General features: G+C 38.7%; 1 protein-coding gene across 2 annotated transcripts in view; it reads right to left on the bottom strand.

Annotated features, from left to right (window-relative positions):
• Nucleotides 1–19,251, bottom strand: part of fam20b (FAM20B glycosaminoglycan xylosylkinase) — a 45,070-nt gene that overhangs the window by 1,021 nt on the left and 24,798 nt on the right. For both annotated transcript variants that reach the window (XM_063001283.1, XM_063001284.1), the window contains exons 5-7: nucleotides 12,541–12,712; nucleotides 6,621–6,812; nucleotides 6,471–6,530 (exon numbers count right to left, since the gene is read on the bottom strand). In XM_063001283.1, the coding sequence (XP_062857353.1) occupies nucleotides 6,471–6,530; nucleotides 6,621–6,812; nucleotides 12,541–12,712 (424 nt within the window). The remainder of the gene's footprint in view (nucleotides 1–6,470; nucleotides 6,531–6,620; nucleotides 6,813–12,540; nucleotides 12,713–19,251) is intronic.

Below are 19,251 nucleotides of genomic sequence, written 5' to 3'. Positions count from 1 at the left end.
AAAAAAAAACACACAAAGTCAGAACATCAGAATGCAAGTTGTTAGGGGGGAAACAGTATTGGTGACTAAAAGCAAAAAAATCTGAGAGCGAGAGAACAAAAATAAGAGTCAAGTCAATGTGAGAGAGCGTATATGACATGGAACTTTCACCAGTATGTCAGTAGCGTGAAGAACAAACAGGAAATGTGAAACTATCAGACCAAATGAATCGGTTTACTAAAAGTAAGAGAAAGTAAGAGCAAGCAAACAGACCAGAAAACAGTATCGGTAAGTCAATATGAAAAAATAAAACATTTCAATTGCACTGAAGAGTTTACTGACTGAGTAAGTTTGTCAAGTTTCTGACCTGCTAAAGCTTCCACAAGACCATTCTTGACAGTCTGTGACAAAAATGGTGTTCGGTTTATTGCAGACTGTCTGTTGGCTTAGATTACTACTGAGAAATTCTCGAATAACCAACAGCGCATCCTGTTTACAAAAATAACAAAAGAGGTAGATGCAAATACACTAATGAGCCAAACATTAGGACCACCCATCTAAAAAGCTCCGACACTCCAAAACTGGCCTACACGAGACAAGTTTTGGTGTCTACTGAGATCTGGTATCAGAACATTACCAGCAGTATATTGCAAGGTGAATTGTCTTATAATGCAGGGTTGTTCAAACATTTTTACAAGTGACCCACATTATGTCCATGACTTTTTATGTGACCCAGGCTACCACTGTGGTTTACAATATGTAACATCATTTATATTTATTAATTAGAACTTTAACGCATGTTTTAAACACTTTGGTTACATTCATGACAGAAACGGTAGTTACTCATAACACAAGATTCATCAGTTCACAAGTTCAATATCAGACACAGTCACAGACAATTTTGTATCTACAATTCACACGCACACAGACACGGGGAAACATAAAACTCCACACAGAAAGGTCCCGGACCGCCCCACCTGGGGATCGAACCAAGAACCTTCTTGCTATGAGGCGACAGTGCTACCCACCGAGCCACCACAAGCTGTAACATACAGCCATCACAAGGGGGTATTTGCATACCAGGGCTGGGCGATATGGCTAAAAAACTCATATCTCGATATGCTTTTGAGAAGTGGCGATATACGATACGATACGATATAATGTAAACTTAAAGTACAATGGCAGGCCACTGCCTGTATTTTACCTTATATTGTTTTTAAGTTCTCTTAAAAACACAAAACATTGTAGTTCTGATCAATTCTGACTAATTGCTGTGTTTATATGTTGTATTATTACAGACTGTATTTGTATTCATATTTACAACATTTATATTAAACAAACCAGCAGAATCTCATAATCACATTTATACTGTCTGTTTTACTTCAAATAAATGAGCATCCCGAAAACTTTTAATATTTGATAATGCTTTGCTATCATTGCAAAATGAAATCGCATGGTAAACAGCAGCACCACGACCCAGATCAACCACACAGCAGTATAAAATCATAACCGCAGCGTACCTTGGAGGCCATCTTGTATATTTCCAGAATATTTCAAAAAATATAAAAATCCATATTTAATTGTGTTTATCCACCTAACTAATGAAAACCGTCTTAGATCATTTAACTTCATTTATTCTCTCGGCTGTCGCGGTTGAAAGCTGAAACTGGTCATTCGTTCACTTATCTGTCAGTATACAGCAACCAATGAAGAGAGAGCGTGAAATTCTGCCCAAAATGTAAATTCGGAAGCTCTGATTGGTTTATACATCTGAATCTCTTGAGCCGGAGTTGTTTTGCCCACAGAGTGAGCAAAACGAATGAATCTTTACCATAGATAAGAGCACAGTTTTCTGATTTGATTCCAATGAATAATTCGTCTGAAAAGAGCCTACCCCTATTGCATACAAGTTTAATTATTTGTATTTTTCTCTGTGACCCATTTTTTCCCCAACAAGATTCTTTAGACATTGCTCCAATGTCAAGCTCCAAGGTGCTTTCGTGCCACCTATAAGCACTCACTGCCGTTTCAGAGAAACTTCAACCCAGTTATCTGGCCATAACAATATGGCCCTTATTAAAGTCAATCTGGTATTTATTCTGATCTGCTGCATTCAACACACGATATGTACAACATTCAGCTACTATCAGCCCAACGTTAATACTGAATAATACTTAATATAAAAAAAGCATGACAGAAATCAAACAATGCTTAGTTCTAAAGAACAGTAAAGCATAATCACTGAAGCTTATAGTTGTGAAATTTTGGAATACAGTAGAGCCTATTACCAAGTACTTTTCTTACAACATGTACAACATTCAGCTACAATCAGCCCAATGTTTAACTTATCCCTGACGGTGACAATTTTGTTATAATATAGGTATCGTCATGCATATTTTTAAAGGGTGTTCCCAGTGTTTTGGCTGACTGGTGTAGGACAAAGTCCCAAAGTCTGTTTATTTATTTAAACTGCAGGGGGCGGAGAGCACACTCATCGAGGACCGCATGAAACTGCCTCATCCTTGAATACAATGTTAAGACAAAAAAAGACACACACATATATATTTGAGAGAGATATACTGTACATGAAGGGGAAGATAATGTAATTAAAGGATTAAACTGTGCTATTTCATTTAGCAGCATTTAAAAAGGTTTTGTCTACTGGGTTCATCCTCTTCTTAGTTTCACATTTTAATCAGTATTAAATAATGGTAAATACAGTAGTAAACCACTATAGTAAGCTTTAAATAGTATTAAATAATATACTCTGAAGTTTTATAATGCTACGTTCAGGTGGCTTTTTATTTCAACAAACTCAAGAATGTAAAAATTAATCAACATTAATAGTTTAATTGTAACGAATGTTAATACTGTATAATACTTAATATTAAAAAAAGCATGACAGAAATCAAACAATGCTTAGTTCTAAAGAACAATAAAGCATAATCACTGATGCGTTTAGGTGTGAAATTTTGGAATACAGCAGAGCCTATTACCAAGTACTGGGTTATTTATTCTTAGAAAAAAAAAGATGTAGCTACAATCAGCCCAATGTTTAACTTATCCCTGACGGTGACACATCCATTTTGAAGGGTGTTCCTATTGTTTCCTATTTCATTAATCAGCATTTAAAAAGGTTTTGTCTGCTGAGTTCATCCTCTTCTTAGTTTCACATCTTAATCAGTTACATTACAGCAGAGCCTATTACCAAGTACTGTTTTTTTTTTTTTTTTGAAAAAATAATGGCTTTTAGATGGTTCATATTAATTTCACTCTCAGTTATATTTCTATTTGTTTTGTTGGCTCTTCTATAACTCTGCTGCCTTCTGTTCCCACAACAAAATGTTTATTGTAATATTCTAATTTTAATATTTATGAAAATCAATTCTTCTTACTTTAGTGCAGCGTTAGCAATATGTGAATGGATACATTTAATATTAGTGTTGTTAGTGTTATAATGCCCACTAAAATGGTTGATTTTCAAACTGACTTCAAGCCCGTTCAACAATATCCCTAATCTTATTACCCAACATGGGTGTCTGCCCTTACAAATTATTTGAATGAAAGTAAATCCCAGCAGTCATGTCCCAAAATCTTGTATGTAGCTCTCCCACATAAGTGATATTTTATAGTATATTATAATACCAAATAAGAATCAACTTATCTATAATTTTTTTTTGGCTTATAGAGCACACACAAATCAAAGCAATCACACACACATTATTTGTGTGTATGAGGGTGCGTTCACACCTCAACACACAAACCAGCAGAGTGGGCAGACGTTAACAAAACTTCCAGTTATGAAATGATTCAGAGGTGATGAATGTCCTGTTTGTACCTACTTACACTTTACAAACTTCTTGTAAGCCTAATATTCTGACTCATTAACAGACATCAGATGATCTCAATACTGACCTCTTTATCTGTGCTCTGTTGACCATTACGTATGTGTATATATATATATATATATATATATATATATATATATATATATATATATATATATATATATATATATACAGTCCCTGACAGAAGTTCTGTCGCTTATCCATGTTGTGGAAACAAAAGCTTATAACCTGACTTTAAATTCATCCATTGGTTTTAGAAATGACTCATATGAAAGCTGAAACCCTCCCAAATGAGGTTTAATTTACGAAAATATATTTGCTTCACTGCAGAAATATTGATCATTTAATGAACACAGAAAGGTCAGATTTTGGCAAAACAAAAGTTTTGTCGCCCACAGAAAGTAATGTGAAAATCAAACAAATAATTTACTTCATATACAAAGATATGTTTCATAACATTGGTGAATGAAGTTGTGGTGCTATTAGAGCCATATTTAATATTTTGTGTGACTTCCATGAGCTTTAAGGACTGCATCCATGCGGTTCGACAATGATTCATACAATTTATTGATGAAGTCATCAGGAATCGCAAAGAATGCAGTCTTACATCCCTCCCAGAGTTCATCAAGATTCTTTGGTTTTGTCTTCCAAGCTTCCTTTTTCATCCTACCCCAAACATGCTCAATGATGATCATGTCTGGTGACTGGGCTGGCCAGTCCTGGAGCACCTTGATCTTCTTCGCCTTGAGGAACTTTGATGTAGAGATGGATGTATGAGATGGAGCACCATCCTGCTGCAAAATTTGACCCCTTTTATGATTGGGAATGTAAGAGGTAGCTAATACTTCTTGATATTTTAGGCTATTGATATTGCCTTCCACCTTGCAAATGTTTCGCACACCCCCATACTGAATGTAACCCCAGACCATGATCTTTCCACCACCAAACTTAACAGTTTTCTGGGTGAATCTTGGATCCATACGGGCTCCAGTAGGTCTCCTGCAGTATTTGCGGCGGCTGTGGTGTAATTCAACTGAAGATTCATCTGAGAAATCCACCTTCTGCCACTTTTCCAGCGTCCATCCGTTTAGCAGGCTGTGGGCCTTGGCAAATGCCACACGGTTTTTTAATTGCCTTTTGTTTAGTGCTGGCTTCTGGGCACTGATTCGACCATGGAGGCCATTTCGAGACAGAATCCTACAAACTGTTCTAGTTGACACAGGGACTTGAGGTGACCAGGCCTGGTGGAGCTCTGCTGCAGTGGAAGAGGGGCTGGCTTTGGATTTTCTAACCAACAAACGTTCCTCCTTAGCAGTTGTCTTGCGGGGTCTGCCGGACCTGGGCTTGTCAAAAACATCTCCAGTCTCTTCAAATCTTTTTTTAATTCTTTGTACTTGACGCTGAGACACATTAAAGGTGCCAGCCACCTCTGCAGTGAATCTGGTCTTCAGCCTCTTGATAATCAAGGCTTTGGTCGCAGGGTGGATTTTTGGCATGTTGTCAGAGGTAAAGTTGCAGTTCAAGTGAAGGTCTGGGGTGCTGGGGTTCTTTTTATACACACCCACTAATTAACCGATCAATTAGTGAGCACAGGTGAGGCTGTAAACTAGGATTGGGTGCATTATATGACAAGGCGACAAAACCTTTGTCTTGCCAAAATCTGACCTTTCTGTGTTCATTAAATGATCAATATTTCTGCAGTGAAGCAAATTTATTTTCATAAATTAAACCTCATTTGGGAGGGTTTCAGCTTTCATATGAGTCATTTCTAAAACCAATGGATGAATTTAAAGTCAGGTTATAAGCTTTTGTTTCCACAACATGGATAAGCGACAGAACTTCTGTCAGGGACAGTATATAATGAATATGATTAATGGTTTAAGGTTAATTTTAACTTTAACTTTAATTTTAACTTTGCAGCTTTAGACTAAATGCTGTACGGAATGCTCACATTTGACTATTATTTTGCTTAGCAAATCCTTAATAAAACAGTTATATCTGATCCTGACGTCCACCAACCCAGTAATTGGCTTGTATAGATCTGTAAACTGTAAAGATATGAAACCTTCATGATTACTCTTTTTTTTGCTATGATTCCTTATTAAATGTTCTATTTTAAGTCTAAATCAAGAACACAAACCATATTCATCCTAAATGTATAACACAGAGGAAATCTAACAAAGAATTCACACGTGAAGGGTTGTAAAGATACCCTGTCCTTTGAAAATTAGTGATGGTTCAGTGGATACGATTGTAGACGAGTGATTGGAGGTCTGAAGCAACTCCCCTTAGCCTATTGAATTGGATTCTACTGGACCTCACTTTGTGAAGTCATGTCCACGATTTGAAACTGCTCAGTGACTGGACAACTTGGAAAATGGAAAACTAGTCATTTAATGAAACAATTGACTGAACATTTAGCAGACAAGGATAATGTAATAAAAAAATGACACAGAATGCCTTAAATAGTGTGGTTTAAAATCCCCAAAGAAAAATGTTGCCTCAGTGTTCAATATTTACACAGAAAAAGTGTTTCTATTCTGATTTGGATAAAGATCAGATCACTTTTTTAAGATAACAATGCAAAAATGTAAGACATTTTTTGCAACTGTGTGTAAAATATATAAAGGCATGAACACTCACATGCAGCACTGATACAAAGGAGCCAGAATACTCCTTTCATCTAAAGACGGATTCCCGAAACTGCAAACCAGAGCACAAAGAAAAGCATAAATGCCAGTGTAACCTTTACAGTATTCTGCAATCGTTCTGTAACCATTTTACTTTCCACACCTTTTAGCATTGTCCAGTAGTATAAGCATGCTGGCTCCACCGTCGTCTTGGAAACTCTCGTAGTGATGCCGATCAGCGTTGCCGATGAGGTAATCAAATATGGACGTGTCGATAACATCCAGGAGACGTGGACCAGCATCGTAGGGAGGCATCTTCTTCACAGCTTCACAGTAACTCTCATCGTACTCCCATCTATAACACACAAGAGGTTTATTTGTTTATTTATTGGTTTAACACACTGGCTACATTCATTGCAGGATCATTCATTATCTTTATACACACACACACACACACATATATACATATATACATACACACCAATCAACCATACCTTTATGACCACCTTCCTAAAATTGTGTTGATCCCCCTTTTGCTGCCAAAACAGCCCTGACCCATCAAGGCATGGACTCCACTAGACCCCTGAAGGTGTGCTGTGGTATATGACACCAAGATGTTAGCAGCAGATCCTTTAACTCCTGTAAGTTGCGAGTTGGAGCGTCCATGGATTAGACTTGTTTGTCCAGCACATCCCACTGATGTTTGATTGGATTGAGATCTGGGGAATTTGGAGGCCAAGTCGCTGTTGTGCTCCTCAAACAATTCCTGAACCATTTTTGCTTTGTGACAGGGTGCATTATCCTACTGAAAGAGGCAACAGCCATCAGGGAATACCATTTCCATGAAAGGGTGTACATGGTTTGCAACAATGCTGGATGGTACATGTCAAAGTAACATCCACATGAATGGCAGGACCCAAGGTTTCCAAGCAGAACATTATCCAAAGCATCTCACTGCCTTGCCGGCTGGCCTTCCTCCCATAGTGCATCCTGGTTCCCTCACATGCCCATTGTTGCTGCTTTTGGTGGTGGAAAAGGGTCAGAATGGGCACCCTGATTTGTTGAAGATTTCTATAATATATAGGACAGTCAGTTAGAATATGCCTATAGAGATAGGCACTTGGCAGACATCACAGAATGAAGCCTCCTCTCCTTTTATTAAATGGGAGTGTGTTAAAAAGTATGTCTAATTCGGCAGCTAGTGTATGCCACCTGATCACTGCGTTTATCTAACTGGAAGTTTTGTTAGGTATTAACGTTCAGGCATACTTGAGGAAGCTTGTTTTGTTCCTGAGTATCCCACTCAGCCGGCCATCTGTTTCTAATATAGTTGGTTATTACCAGATTTGCATCTGAAGGTGGGAGTTTTCTTGTTGCTTGTTCCTCCATTTCCATTCTGGCTACCAGGTCTGCTCTTTCATTTCCTGTGATGCCACTGAGGCATCACAGGAAATGAAAAAAGGTCACACTGAGTCCTGGTATGCAACACATTCTTATGTCGTGGTTTCTTTTGGTTCTTGTGTTTTTCGTGATTTTGGTTCAGGATTAAGTGGTGATGTGTTAAAGCTTTCATTGCTTGCAGGCATGACTGTGAATCAGTGCAGATCAATGCATTTGTGGTAATATACACTGCCTGGCCAAAAAAAAGGTCACCACCTGGATTTAACTAAGCAAATAGATAAGAGTCTTCCATTGGATAATTACTGCATGGGTGATTATGTTTCAGCTGCCAACAAGTTATTTAACCCTAAATGATGCAGTGAGTAGCTTCTCATTTGTTAAACAACCATGTCGAAAGACACATCCTGTGGTCGTGTAAAAGATGTTAATCTGTTTCAGAAGGGTCAAATCATTGGCATGCATCAAGCAGAGAAAACATCTAAGGAGATTGCTGAAACAAAAAAAAATCTTGAATGATTGTGATCGGCGATCACTTAAACGTTTGGTGAAATCAAATCGCAGAAAAACTACAGTAGAACTCAAGGGAACCCAAGGGTTTGGGACTAAACATCTGTGTAGCCTTAAGAAAACCGCTTGTCAGTGAGGCTAACTGGCAAAAACAGCTTCAATTTGCTAGGGAGCATAAAGATTGGACTCTGGAGCAATGGAAGAAAATCATATGGTCTGATGAGTCCAGATTGATGGGCGCATCAGGGTAAGAAGAGAGGTGGCTGAAGTGATGCACCCATGATGCCTAGTGCCTACCGTACAAGCCTGTGGGGGCAGTGCTATGATCTGGGGTTGCTGCAGTTGGTCAGGTCTAGATTCAGCAACGTTATGTGCCCAAAGAATGAGGTCAGCTGACTTCCTAAATATACTGAACGACCAGGTTATTCCATCAATGGATTTTTTCTTCCCTGATGGCACGGGCATATTCCAAGATGACAATGTCAGGATTCATCAGGCTCAAATTGTGAAAGAGTGGTTAAGGGAGCACGAGACATCATTTTCACACATGGATTGGCCACCACAGAGTCCAGACCTGAACCCCATTGAGAATCTTGCTGGAGAAGACTTTGCACAGTGGTCCAAATCTCCCATCATCAATACAAGATCTTGGGGAAAAATTAATGCAACTCTGGACAGAAATAAATGTTGTGATATTGCAGATGTTTAGTTTAGTTTAGTGTTTAGTTTTTAACGCCATGTCTGCCCTTTGGCCCATGTTCATGGCAGGAAAGGTCGTAATCTGTCTTTTATTTACTTATTTCATTTGACTTAGAGAAGTTATGTCTGTTGTCTATGTATGTTCATTTATATGTGTTGCTTCAGTTTTATTAATGACAGGAATTTTAGGAGTGATGTTACTTTTGTCTTGGAAAAGAGTTCCTTTATGGTTTTTGCTGATAAGATCTGTTGTCTTTCATGGTTATAGATGATACATTCCAGCATTAAATGTTTTATTGTAATCTGTGTTTGGCATGTTGCGCAATATAAAACAGCTTCACCTTTTATCAGGTACATGTGTGTTAATCTAGTGTGTCCAATATGGCATCTTGTGTACACTGTCTGGTCCCAACGGTTTTCGAGGTAGGTCTTCATTTTTTCCCCAATAGTGGGATTAGCTTCGTGCAATTTATTATTCTGGTGTGTGTTCCAGTCGTTTTGCCATTTGTCCTTGATATACGAGTTTATTGTAGGTTTGAGGTCCACTGGTGGGATCTGGTACATTGGATCCGGTATGCATGTGGCCTTTTTTGCTGCTTGATCTGCTCTCTCGTTGCCCAGGAGCCCGCAGTGTCCTGGTATCCAGCATAAGATGACACTGTAACTGTGTTGTTCTAGGTAGTATACTTTCTGCAGAATTTCTGTGATTGTTGGGTGGTTGGTTTCTAGAGCTTGAAGTGCTTGTAGACAGGATTTTGAGTCTGTGCATATGAGTGTTCTTCGTTGTTGAATTGATTCTGCATACTCTAATGTAGGGATGCACCGATCCAACTTTTTCAGTTCCGATACCGATCCGATACATATACTTTGCATATTGGCCGATACCCGATACCGATCCGATACCATTGTTGAATTAATAAACCGTATACTTTATTATGTGGGAAAGACTTAAGGCATCAGGATTGACTTAAACATTACTAAGTTTGCAAAACAAAATATAATTAACACAGATATAAATGTACTGAACTGCTATTTATTTGTCAATAAAATTGTAAACAGGCATCTTAATATTTCAGTGTTATTTTCACTCAACGAGTAAGCATCCGACGCTGCCTTGGTGACCAAAGCAATCCCAGCATTCATTGCGGGTCGGGTGCGCTTTTCTTACAAAAAAATAAACATAGCTGACGGGGCGGAGAAACGAATGGAGTTATTATCAAACGCAAATAAAATATTACTGATTTTTAACTTGTATAAACTTATACCGAGTGTTTTTATTTGCAAGTTCGAGCTTGTCAGGAAATGTAACCGTTATCGGTACATGAAGGGAAATGTTATATTGACGTAGCGCTGTGCTACCTCAGTTCATTGTTTTTTAATGGCAAGATGCTAAATGCTAAACCTGATGGAATCGCTGTGTAAGTAGCGCGTTCGAATAACCTGACTTATAAGTTGATGACTTATTAGAATCCTCTCTACTGAGGCAGCCGCTTATGTAGACAGTAAGACAGCAAGGCAGCTCCTTAGGTTTTCGAACACACCCAAAATGTGGCTGCTGACAATGAGAAAAACAGTAGTAGCTTAAATAACTTTTTCAAATAAACTTATCCGTAAATATTTAGTGCAAACAGTAATTCAAAATAAAATATAGCAGCTAAACCTGAGTAATAAACATGTTGCCATCGAACTTGTTAGCATAGCAAGCGTGAAATACCTCCATGCAGCTGACTCTTTGGCTCGCTCCATGTTGCTCTTTTTGTTTGTGTTATACGCCATACGTCAGCAGCGCGTCCTGTATGGGCTTAGCATGCGTCGCAAACGAACTAAAGTGAACGTATCGGACCCATGGATCGGCCTGATTATCCGATATCCGATCCATCTCATTTTGGTAATATCGGGACCGATAGCCGATCTTAATATCGGATCGGTGCATCCCTACTCTAATGCTAGGAGTAGTGCTTGGGCTTCTGCTGTGAAAATTGAGCTTTGTTTGGGGAGGGTTATTCCTTTTAGTTGTTGACCAGATACCATTGCTGCTGATGTCTGTCTGTCTGTCTGTCTGTCTGTTTTTGAGTCGTCTGTGTATATAGGAGTGAATGTAGGAAATCTTTCTCTGACTTCTAGAAATCGCTATTTATATGTGTTTGGGTGGGTCTCTGATTTTTTGCTTTGAGAAATGTCCATGATGATATTTATCCGTTTAAGGTCCCAGGGTGGAATAATTAACAGCTGTGTTTGTGCAATGGTGTCCAAGTTTATGTCTAGTTCTTGTATGACTGATTTGATTTGTAGGCCAAGAGGTTGAATAAAATTTGGTCTGGCTTCATACAGTGGTAGGTACTGTGGGTGAAAGACTGTGTGGTAAGCTGGATTATGTTGGCTGGATTTCAATTTAATAACATATTGAAGGGCTAGTTTCAGCCGCCTGTTCTTGAGTGAAGGTTCGTTTGCTTCAATCCATAAGCTTTGGATAGGGGATGTTCTAAAAGCTTCTAGCGCTAGGCGTATTCCTTGATGGTGTACGGTGTCGAGTGCTTGAATATACGATTTCCTAGCTGATCCGTAAACAATACTCCCATAATCGAGCCTTGATCTTATTAGGGTTCTGTATATCCTTAATAGTAGTTGATGGTCTGCTCTGCATTTAGTTCCTGCTAGGACTTTTATAACATCCAATCTTTTGAGGCATCTGTTTTTTAAAAGTTTAAGATGTGGAATAAAGGTCAATTTACTATATAATGTAAGTCCCAGGAACTTTGTTTCCTTGGTAACGGTGATGGGATCTCCATTTAAGAATATCTTTGGTTCTGGATGTAGGGTTCGAAGAAGGCTGAAGTGCATGCATACTGTTTTTCACATTGCAGAAGCTTGTGGAAACGATGCCACAGCGAATGCGTGCCGTAATCAAAGCTAAAGGCGGTCGAACGAAATATTAGAGTGTGTGACCTTTTTTTTTTGGCCAGGCAGTGTACTTCAGTACTATTTGGATGGTGTGGGCTTCTAGCTTGAGCTGGAACTCAAACAGGTAAGTGCTAAACTTGTCACCAATAACATTCTGGATATAAAGCAATACCCACACTACTTCTTGTGCCAACTCTATATTGTATTTTATATTAATAGAATTTGAGGCATCATAACAGTTCCCTTCCGAACCGGGTCACAGTGGGCTCTGAGCTGAGCTCAAACACTGGGTGCAGGGCAGGGAACACATTCTGTACAGGGTGCCAATCAACTGCAATGTGCCACAGACCCATCCACTCAATCAGCCAATACATCTATTTGCATGGTTTGAGTGTGTTAAAAAATACCGACGAGGACACAAGGAGAACACGCTGAACTTCTCAGACAGGTTTAAAGCTCTTATAGCCCTGGTGCTATGTCACTTTGCTTATATTAAATAATAGCTACCATTCAATGAAAGGGGCTTTAAGAGTATGATAGAGAGAGAGAGAGAGTTTGTTTGTCTGTGCGTGTACCTAGCGAGTTTGCCCTCTCTGTAGGTGCGTCCCCAAGGATGTCTGTGTTTCTGCAGTGGCCAGACATCTGGGAGCCAAAGTGTCACCGAGCCTTCCATAATGTCGCCCTCTGCACAAGCAGGTTCACTCTCCCTGCAGTAGTAACACTTCCCATAGAAGCACGTGTTATTCCCTACACAAAAGAGAAATCACACACAGTCAGTATTAATCACTGTAATTACAACACATGCAGTTATAATAGCTGCTGATAACTCAAAACGTACAACAGAAAGATTGAAAGGTACAGAGGGTAAAATAAAAAAATACATTCACTTTTTCAATCAATGCTGTTTAGCACTTTGTATTAAAATCTTTAGTGCGACTTTTCACCTTATTGAGCAGTAACCATATTTAAAGGCTTAATATGTTCGCAATCTCACCACAATCTCATTTCTGACCATCTGGGCTAGAATGTCAGCTAAGCTAATTTAATTTATTTCTTTTTGGTTACATTCATGACTGGTTACACTAGACTTATCAGTTTGCCAAGTTTTTTTTTTAATATCAAACACAGTCATGGAAAATTTTGTGTAACCAATTGACCTCACTTGCATGTCTTCAGACTGTGGGAGAAACCCAGAGTAGGAGAAACCCAGAGCTCCCACACAGACATGGGGAGACTCCACGCAGACCGATCACACAGACCACTCCACCTGGAAATCGAACCCAGGACCTTCTTGCTGTGAGGTGAAAGTGATACCCACTGAGCCACCGTGCCTCCCAAATTAATATCACGCTCCAAATTGACAATAAACATCACGCTACAATAAACAATAGTTTATGCAAAAATGATTATTGTAAAATATGCATATAAGTATGTAAACATGTCCAAAACTTTATGTTTTCATTTTGTAAACAACTCCTATGACCCAATCTGTCAGTGAGCAGTGGTAACTTGGCAGTTAATGTCTTGGACTATATGTGTTTATTGTCTTTTTGGAGCGTGATATAAATTTGGGAGGCACGGTGGCTCAGTGGGTATCACAGGCTTGTACGGTAGGCACTAGGCATGATGGGTGCATCACTTCAGCCGCCTCTCTTCTTACCCTGATGCGCCCATCACTCTGGAACAGGGTAAATCTGGACTCATCAGACCACATGACCTTCTAGCATTGCTTCAGAGTCCAATCTTTATGCTCCCTAGCAAATTGAAGCCATTTTTGCCAGTTAGCCTCACTGACAAGTGGTTTCATTAAGGCTACACAGCTGTTTAGTCCCAATCCCTTGAGTTCCCTTTGCATTGTGCGTGTGGAAATGCTCTTACTTTCACACATCTCCCTGAGTTTTACTGTAGTTTTTCTACCATTTGATTTCACCAAACGTTTAAGTGATCACGATCATTCAAGATTTTTTTCTGACCACATTCCTTCCTCGAAGATGATGTTTCCCCACTGTCCTTCCACTTTTTAATGATGCGTTGGACCGTTCTTAACCAGATTTTAGTAGTTTCAGCTTCTCCTTAGATGTTTTCTCTGCTTGATGCATGCCAATAATTTGACCCTTCTGAAACAGATTAACATATTTTCCACGTCCACAGGGTGTGTCTTTCCACATGGTTGTTTAACAAATGAAAAGCTACTCACTGCATCAGTCACAGACACAGTCTTGGATAATTTAGTATCTCCCATTCACCTTACTTGCATGTCTTTGGACTGTGGGAGGAAACCGGAGCACTCAGGAGACACCCACACGGACACGGGGAGAACATTTCCACACAGAAAGGACCCGGACCACCCACCTGGGCTATACAGTCATGTAAACACAATCCACTATGGTTCATCTGCTGTGTAGACAGCAAGCTAATAATAAAATAAATATCTATATAAAATAAATTATATGCTTCTAATTTGTTTCAGCATGACTGTGGCCCGTGCAAGGTCCATAAATACATAGTTTTGATGAGTTGGTGTGGAGAAACTCCAGTGGCCTCCCATTGAACCCCAATTCAACCCTATTGAAGACCTCTTGGCTAAATTGAAAAGTTGGTTGAAGGTCTAAAAAAATTTTTCCCACAGGCACACTCTTAAATCTTCTCTCTCCAGACAAGCAGAGGCTGTTATAGATACATGAAGGTTTGGAAAGTAATTCCATATGTATGAAAAGAGAACAAGCAAACACCACACAGTGACCAGAGGCAAGGATTAAACCCTGGTTACCAGGACCCAATTTAGCCAGCACTTACTCTGTAAAGGTGTGCCAACATGCTACCTACCTGTATTCTTACAATTAAAATGTCTCAATTTTATTGTAATAATCATTAAAGATTTCTTACATTACCCAGCTTGTCTGGTCTTTAATGTGTAGTCCTCAGCTGCACATTAAATGCTTTCTACCCTCTTTGGTTGTACTAGACTGGCATCACTGAAGCACAAGCATAACGAAATTTCAATTTCAAAGTAAATTTAATTTCATTTGGATCTGAGCTGGTTTGATGGATGAAGCTGTCTCGGTTTTTCCTCTCGAATGATTAATATGTTGAATGTACTGTGAGAGCGGTAGGACTTTCCTGGGGTTTAACAGCATGCAGCTGATCATACAGCTGCTGCTGAGATCTAGGGCGTCGTATCACACTGAAAGACATAAGCCCTCTCTCATAATCCTGAGTGGAGCCGATCACGACCTTTCGAAAGACATGCTTTCTGTTTGCGGGCCGGATTGAGAGTTTTGCCGGACCGTATGTTGTGCAACCCATATACTAACATAAAAACTATTGCCTGCAAGGATTGTGTGTTTGAATTATTTTGTGCATTACACTGAAAGACACAAGCCCTCTCTCTTATTATGTTATGTTTGAGTCATTTTTTAGTATTTAGCAGACACCCGTATTCAGAGTGACTTACTGAAGTGCGCCCACAGCAAACATTTCCCTACTCTAGCTCATGTAGAAAACAATTCAAGAATACAAATCTGCTAGAACAAAGATGTAGGTAGAAGATTTTACATGCATGATAGTAAAATGAAATTAAATAATTCAGTGTAATAAAGGAAGGACGATTGCTATTTTAAACTATTTTTAAAAAGTATCTAATCATTTCTTTAGCAGTGGCTCTGCAGAGCATCCCGCCCTGAAGGAAAAGGTTAAGTATAGAATAACAGTATCCAGTAACAGGAACAGCATCCCAGAGGGTAGGAGGCAGAAGATCAGTCCGTGATCCTATTATAAATTTGTACAAATAAACAAAGACCAACATTCTAATGTCTCATTCTCAATGATGTGAGCATTTACTTTTACCCCTAATAATTATTATTGTTTTATAAGTTAATTTACTGTAGTAGTTTGTACTAATTTATTATTATTATAATAGTTGTAGTAATTTATTATTATTATTATTATTATTATTATTAGTTCATTTACTTGAGGGGATCAGTAAAAACTAATTTTATTGAATCTCCATAAAACGATTACTCTGATTATAGTAACTTTGTCTGATTTTGTACTATTTATCTGTTTTAGTTTTAAAATCTAGGCCCAAATGATCACACAGGCAAACCCTGCCACTCTGTCGATAGTCTGGTTCTGCAGCGCCACCTGTTGGCAATAAAAACAGTTCCTCTTAATCACAAAGAGGACCATTTATTAAATACTATATAATTATTACACTAATATAAAACTATGGCCTACAAGGATTGTGTGTTTGAATTCTTTTGTGACTTCCTATATGGGTTAATGCAATATTAAAGGAATTTTGACAGGCTCGGGAAATGTACCACTGCTTCGAATATTCTTCCAATTTGAAATCAATTTCCTGATTTGCTGGGTTTACACTAGGGATGCACCAATCCGATATTAAGATCGGATATCGGTGCCAATATTACCAAAATGAGATAGATCGGGTATCGGATAATTAGGCCGATCCATGGGGCCGATACGCTGCCTCAGTAGAGAGGATTCTAATAAGTCAATGTTATTCGAACGCGCTACTTAGACAGCGCTTCCATCGAGTTTCGCGTTTAGCATCTTGCCATTAAAACCAATGAATTGAGGTAGCACAGCACGCTAACGTCAATATAACACCTCCCTTCAGGTACCGATAACGGTTACATTTCCTGACAAGCCCGAACTTGCAAATAAAAACACTCGGTACAAGTTTATACAAGTTAAAAATCTTAATTTAATATTTTATTTACGTTTGATAATAACTCCATTCGTTTGTCCACACCGTCAGCCATGTTTATTTTTCTGTGAGAGAAAGAGAGAAGATTTCGAACAGCCTCCTTCTCGGGAGCGCGCACAGGATGACGTAAAATGCGTCTATGTAGACAGCACACTAGCTTTTCGAACACACCCTTTATGTTGAAGTTTGCTTGTTTACAGTGTTTGATTACTGATTGTATTGTACCAATGTATTCGTTTATTCTCAGGTTCTTCTTCCGCTGCTAGATTTTGAATTAGTGTTTACACTACATATTTAAAAAATAAGATTGATTACTGTTTGTGTAACTACTTCAGTTTCAGCTGATACATTTAATTTATTTTAAAATATTTTAAAAAGTTTGCCTTATTTATTTTGAATTTGAATGCTGTGCCAAGGTCCTGCACAATTGTTTATTATTTTATTGACAAATAAATAGCAGTTCAGTACATTTATATCTGTGTTAATTACATTTTGTTTTGCAAACTTAGTAATGTTTAAGTCAATCCTGATGCCTTAAGTCTTTCCCACATGATAAAGTATACGGTTTATTAATTCAACAATGGTATCGGATCGGTATCGGGTATCGACCGATATGCAAAGTATATGTATCGGATCGGTATCGGAACTGAAAAAGTTGGATCGGTGCATCCCTAGTTTACACAGCTTTAAAATAACTTTGTTAACCTTGTTACACTGATATAGAGCAGTGTTTCCGCTACATGTACTTTGCGGTGGCGGCCCGCCACTGCTTAATTATTGCCACCGCTCCATCAGAATTTATATAATTACATGAAACCGTAATTACCCCCGTCCCAAAGCACTCACAGGGGGTCACAGTCTTACAACCCGCGTTTCCACCAGTTTTTTGGGAACCAAACGCACGTCATCAACGGTGGGCGTTACTTAAAGAAGGTAAAGAGTAGTGATGTGGAGTAATGCGGAGCATGTAGATTATGTGTGAGCATTTGTGCTGCTGTTACAGATGTTCATTTTTCGAATAACTATTGATGATAAGAGACGTAGACGTGTTTGTCGTAGTTATTCTTTTCTTTAGTGCATCACGTGAGGATCGTTTTGCGCTTTGCTCCCACCGCGACCCTCTGTGCAAATAGCCGATTTGCTCAGCTCTCCGCTTGAGCGATAAAACATCACAAAAGTTCCACGACACGAACATCCATTTGTGTGAAATAACCATTAAATCCAGTCCAAAAGCTCTACATACATCTGTGTTTAGCTGGATTAACTTCTTGTGTGGTGGTTCTGCAGCTCGGGGTTTTGAAAATCGGCTTCTCAGGATAACCGAAAAAGCTTTACGTAAAAAAAAAGCATAACTTGGAGTACTAAAAGTACCACACAGGGACACTAAATTTCTCTCCGTTATTACTGGTTATAAGTGCTCTGTACTGGTTATAAGTGCTCTGTACTGCCCAAATTCATCGGTCATTGTTTTAGTACAATAAGTCACGTTACGCTTTATTTTTCATGTTAAGCGTTGTTCGTACTGTCTAGAGCACTTTTACCGCCTCATATCACACAGTTTATCACTTTGAAAATATCAAAATGTAATCAGATGAACTTTTAAAATATGAAAGAACAGCACAAAAGCGGTTTCACAGCCTCTACACTGTGACACGCCCACAGATGACATCCGGGTCCGCGCCGATTGCTTATGCAAAGATGATTGTCTAAAGAATGGAGCCTGCTTAGATTCTAAGCTTTAAAACAGTGCTGTCAAGGCTAATGTGTTCATTTTAACACGAACTTTTATTTAATTAATTTTGCACTGCACCGGATGGGGGCCGTGGGTGTGTAGGGGGTTGAGGGTCCGTGCCACCGCTGCTAAAAAAAATTCTAGAGGAAACACCGTAGAGTATAACTTTGTCTCATCTCTTCATAAATTGCTATTAATTGTGACGTTTCTCTGATGTAATTTAAATACATTCCATTTCCAATTAGGGTGTTTTCACACCTGAACTTTTTAATCCTGTTTAATCATACTCGAGCTTGCATTTCCCCTTGGTGCGATTTGTTTAGGTAGGTGTGACCACAGTAATCACACTTGGGTGCAGATCAAAACAACTGCACCAAGACCCCTGAGAGGAGGCTGTCTCAGTCAAGTCCAAAACAAACCCTGGAGTGATTTGTTTGTTGCTAGTCCTACCTTTAATCTGACCCAACCAACATGTCATTGTACGTTCTCAATATTAGCTCCTCTCTTCTGCTGTTGTATTTTTTCTTCCAATATTAAAGAAAAAGCCAGTGAAAATTTGACTAATGGCATTGCTGTGCTTGTATAAACTCAACTCACCTTGTTTATACCATTACATTGATTACTGAAGGTTAGGTCAAGGACCGTTCTCTCCCACTACGTTACAGATACAGTAGCGTAATGCCTCCAATTTTTCTAGCTTTTTCTTACAAATAGTGTTTAAAAAGCCCTAGCATTAAACAGTCATTTGGTATCAAATATGTGATTAAAAGTTTTTCTCAAAATCAGACATATTTTTCACAGTTATCTGAATATCCAGTAAATGTA

This window comes from Trichomycterus rosablanca, chromosome 9, assembly GCF_030014385.1.
Source record: "Trichomycterus rosablanca isolate fTriRos1 chromosome 9, fTriRos1.hap1, whole genome shotgun sequence".
NCBI classification, from domain to species: domain Eukaryota; kingdom Metazoa; phylum Chordata; class Actinopteri; order Siluriformes; family Trichomycteridae; genus Trichomycterus; species Trichomycterus rosablanca.
This window is presented reverse-complemented; position numbering and strand designations above follow the sequence as displayed.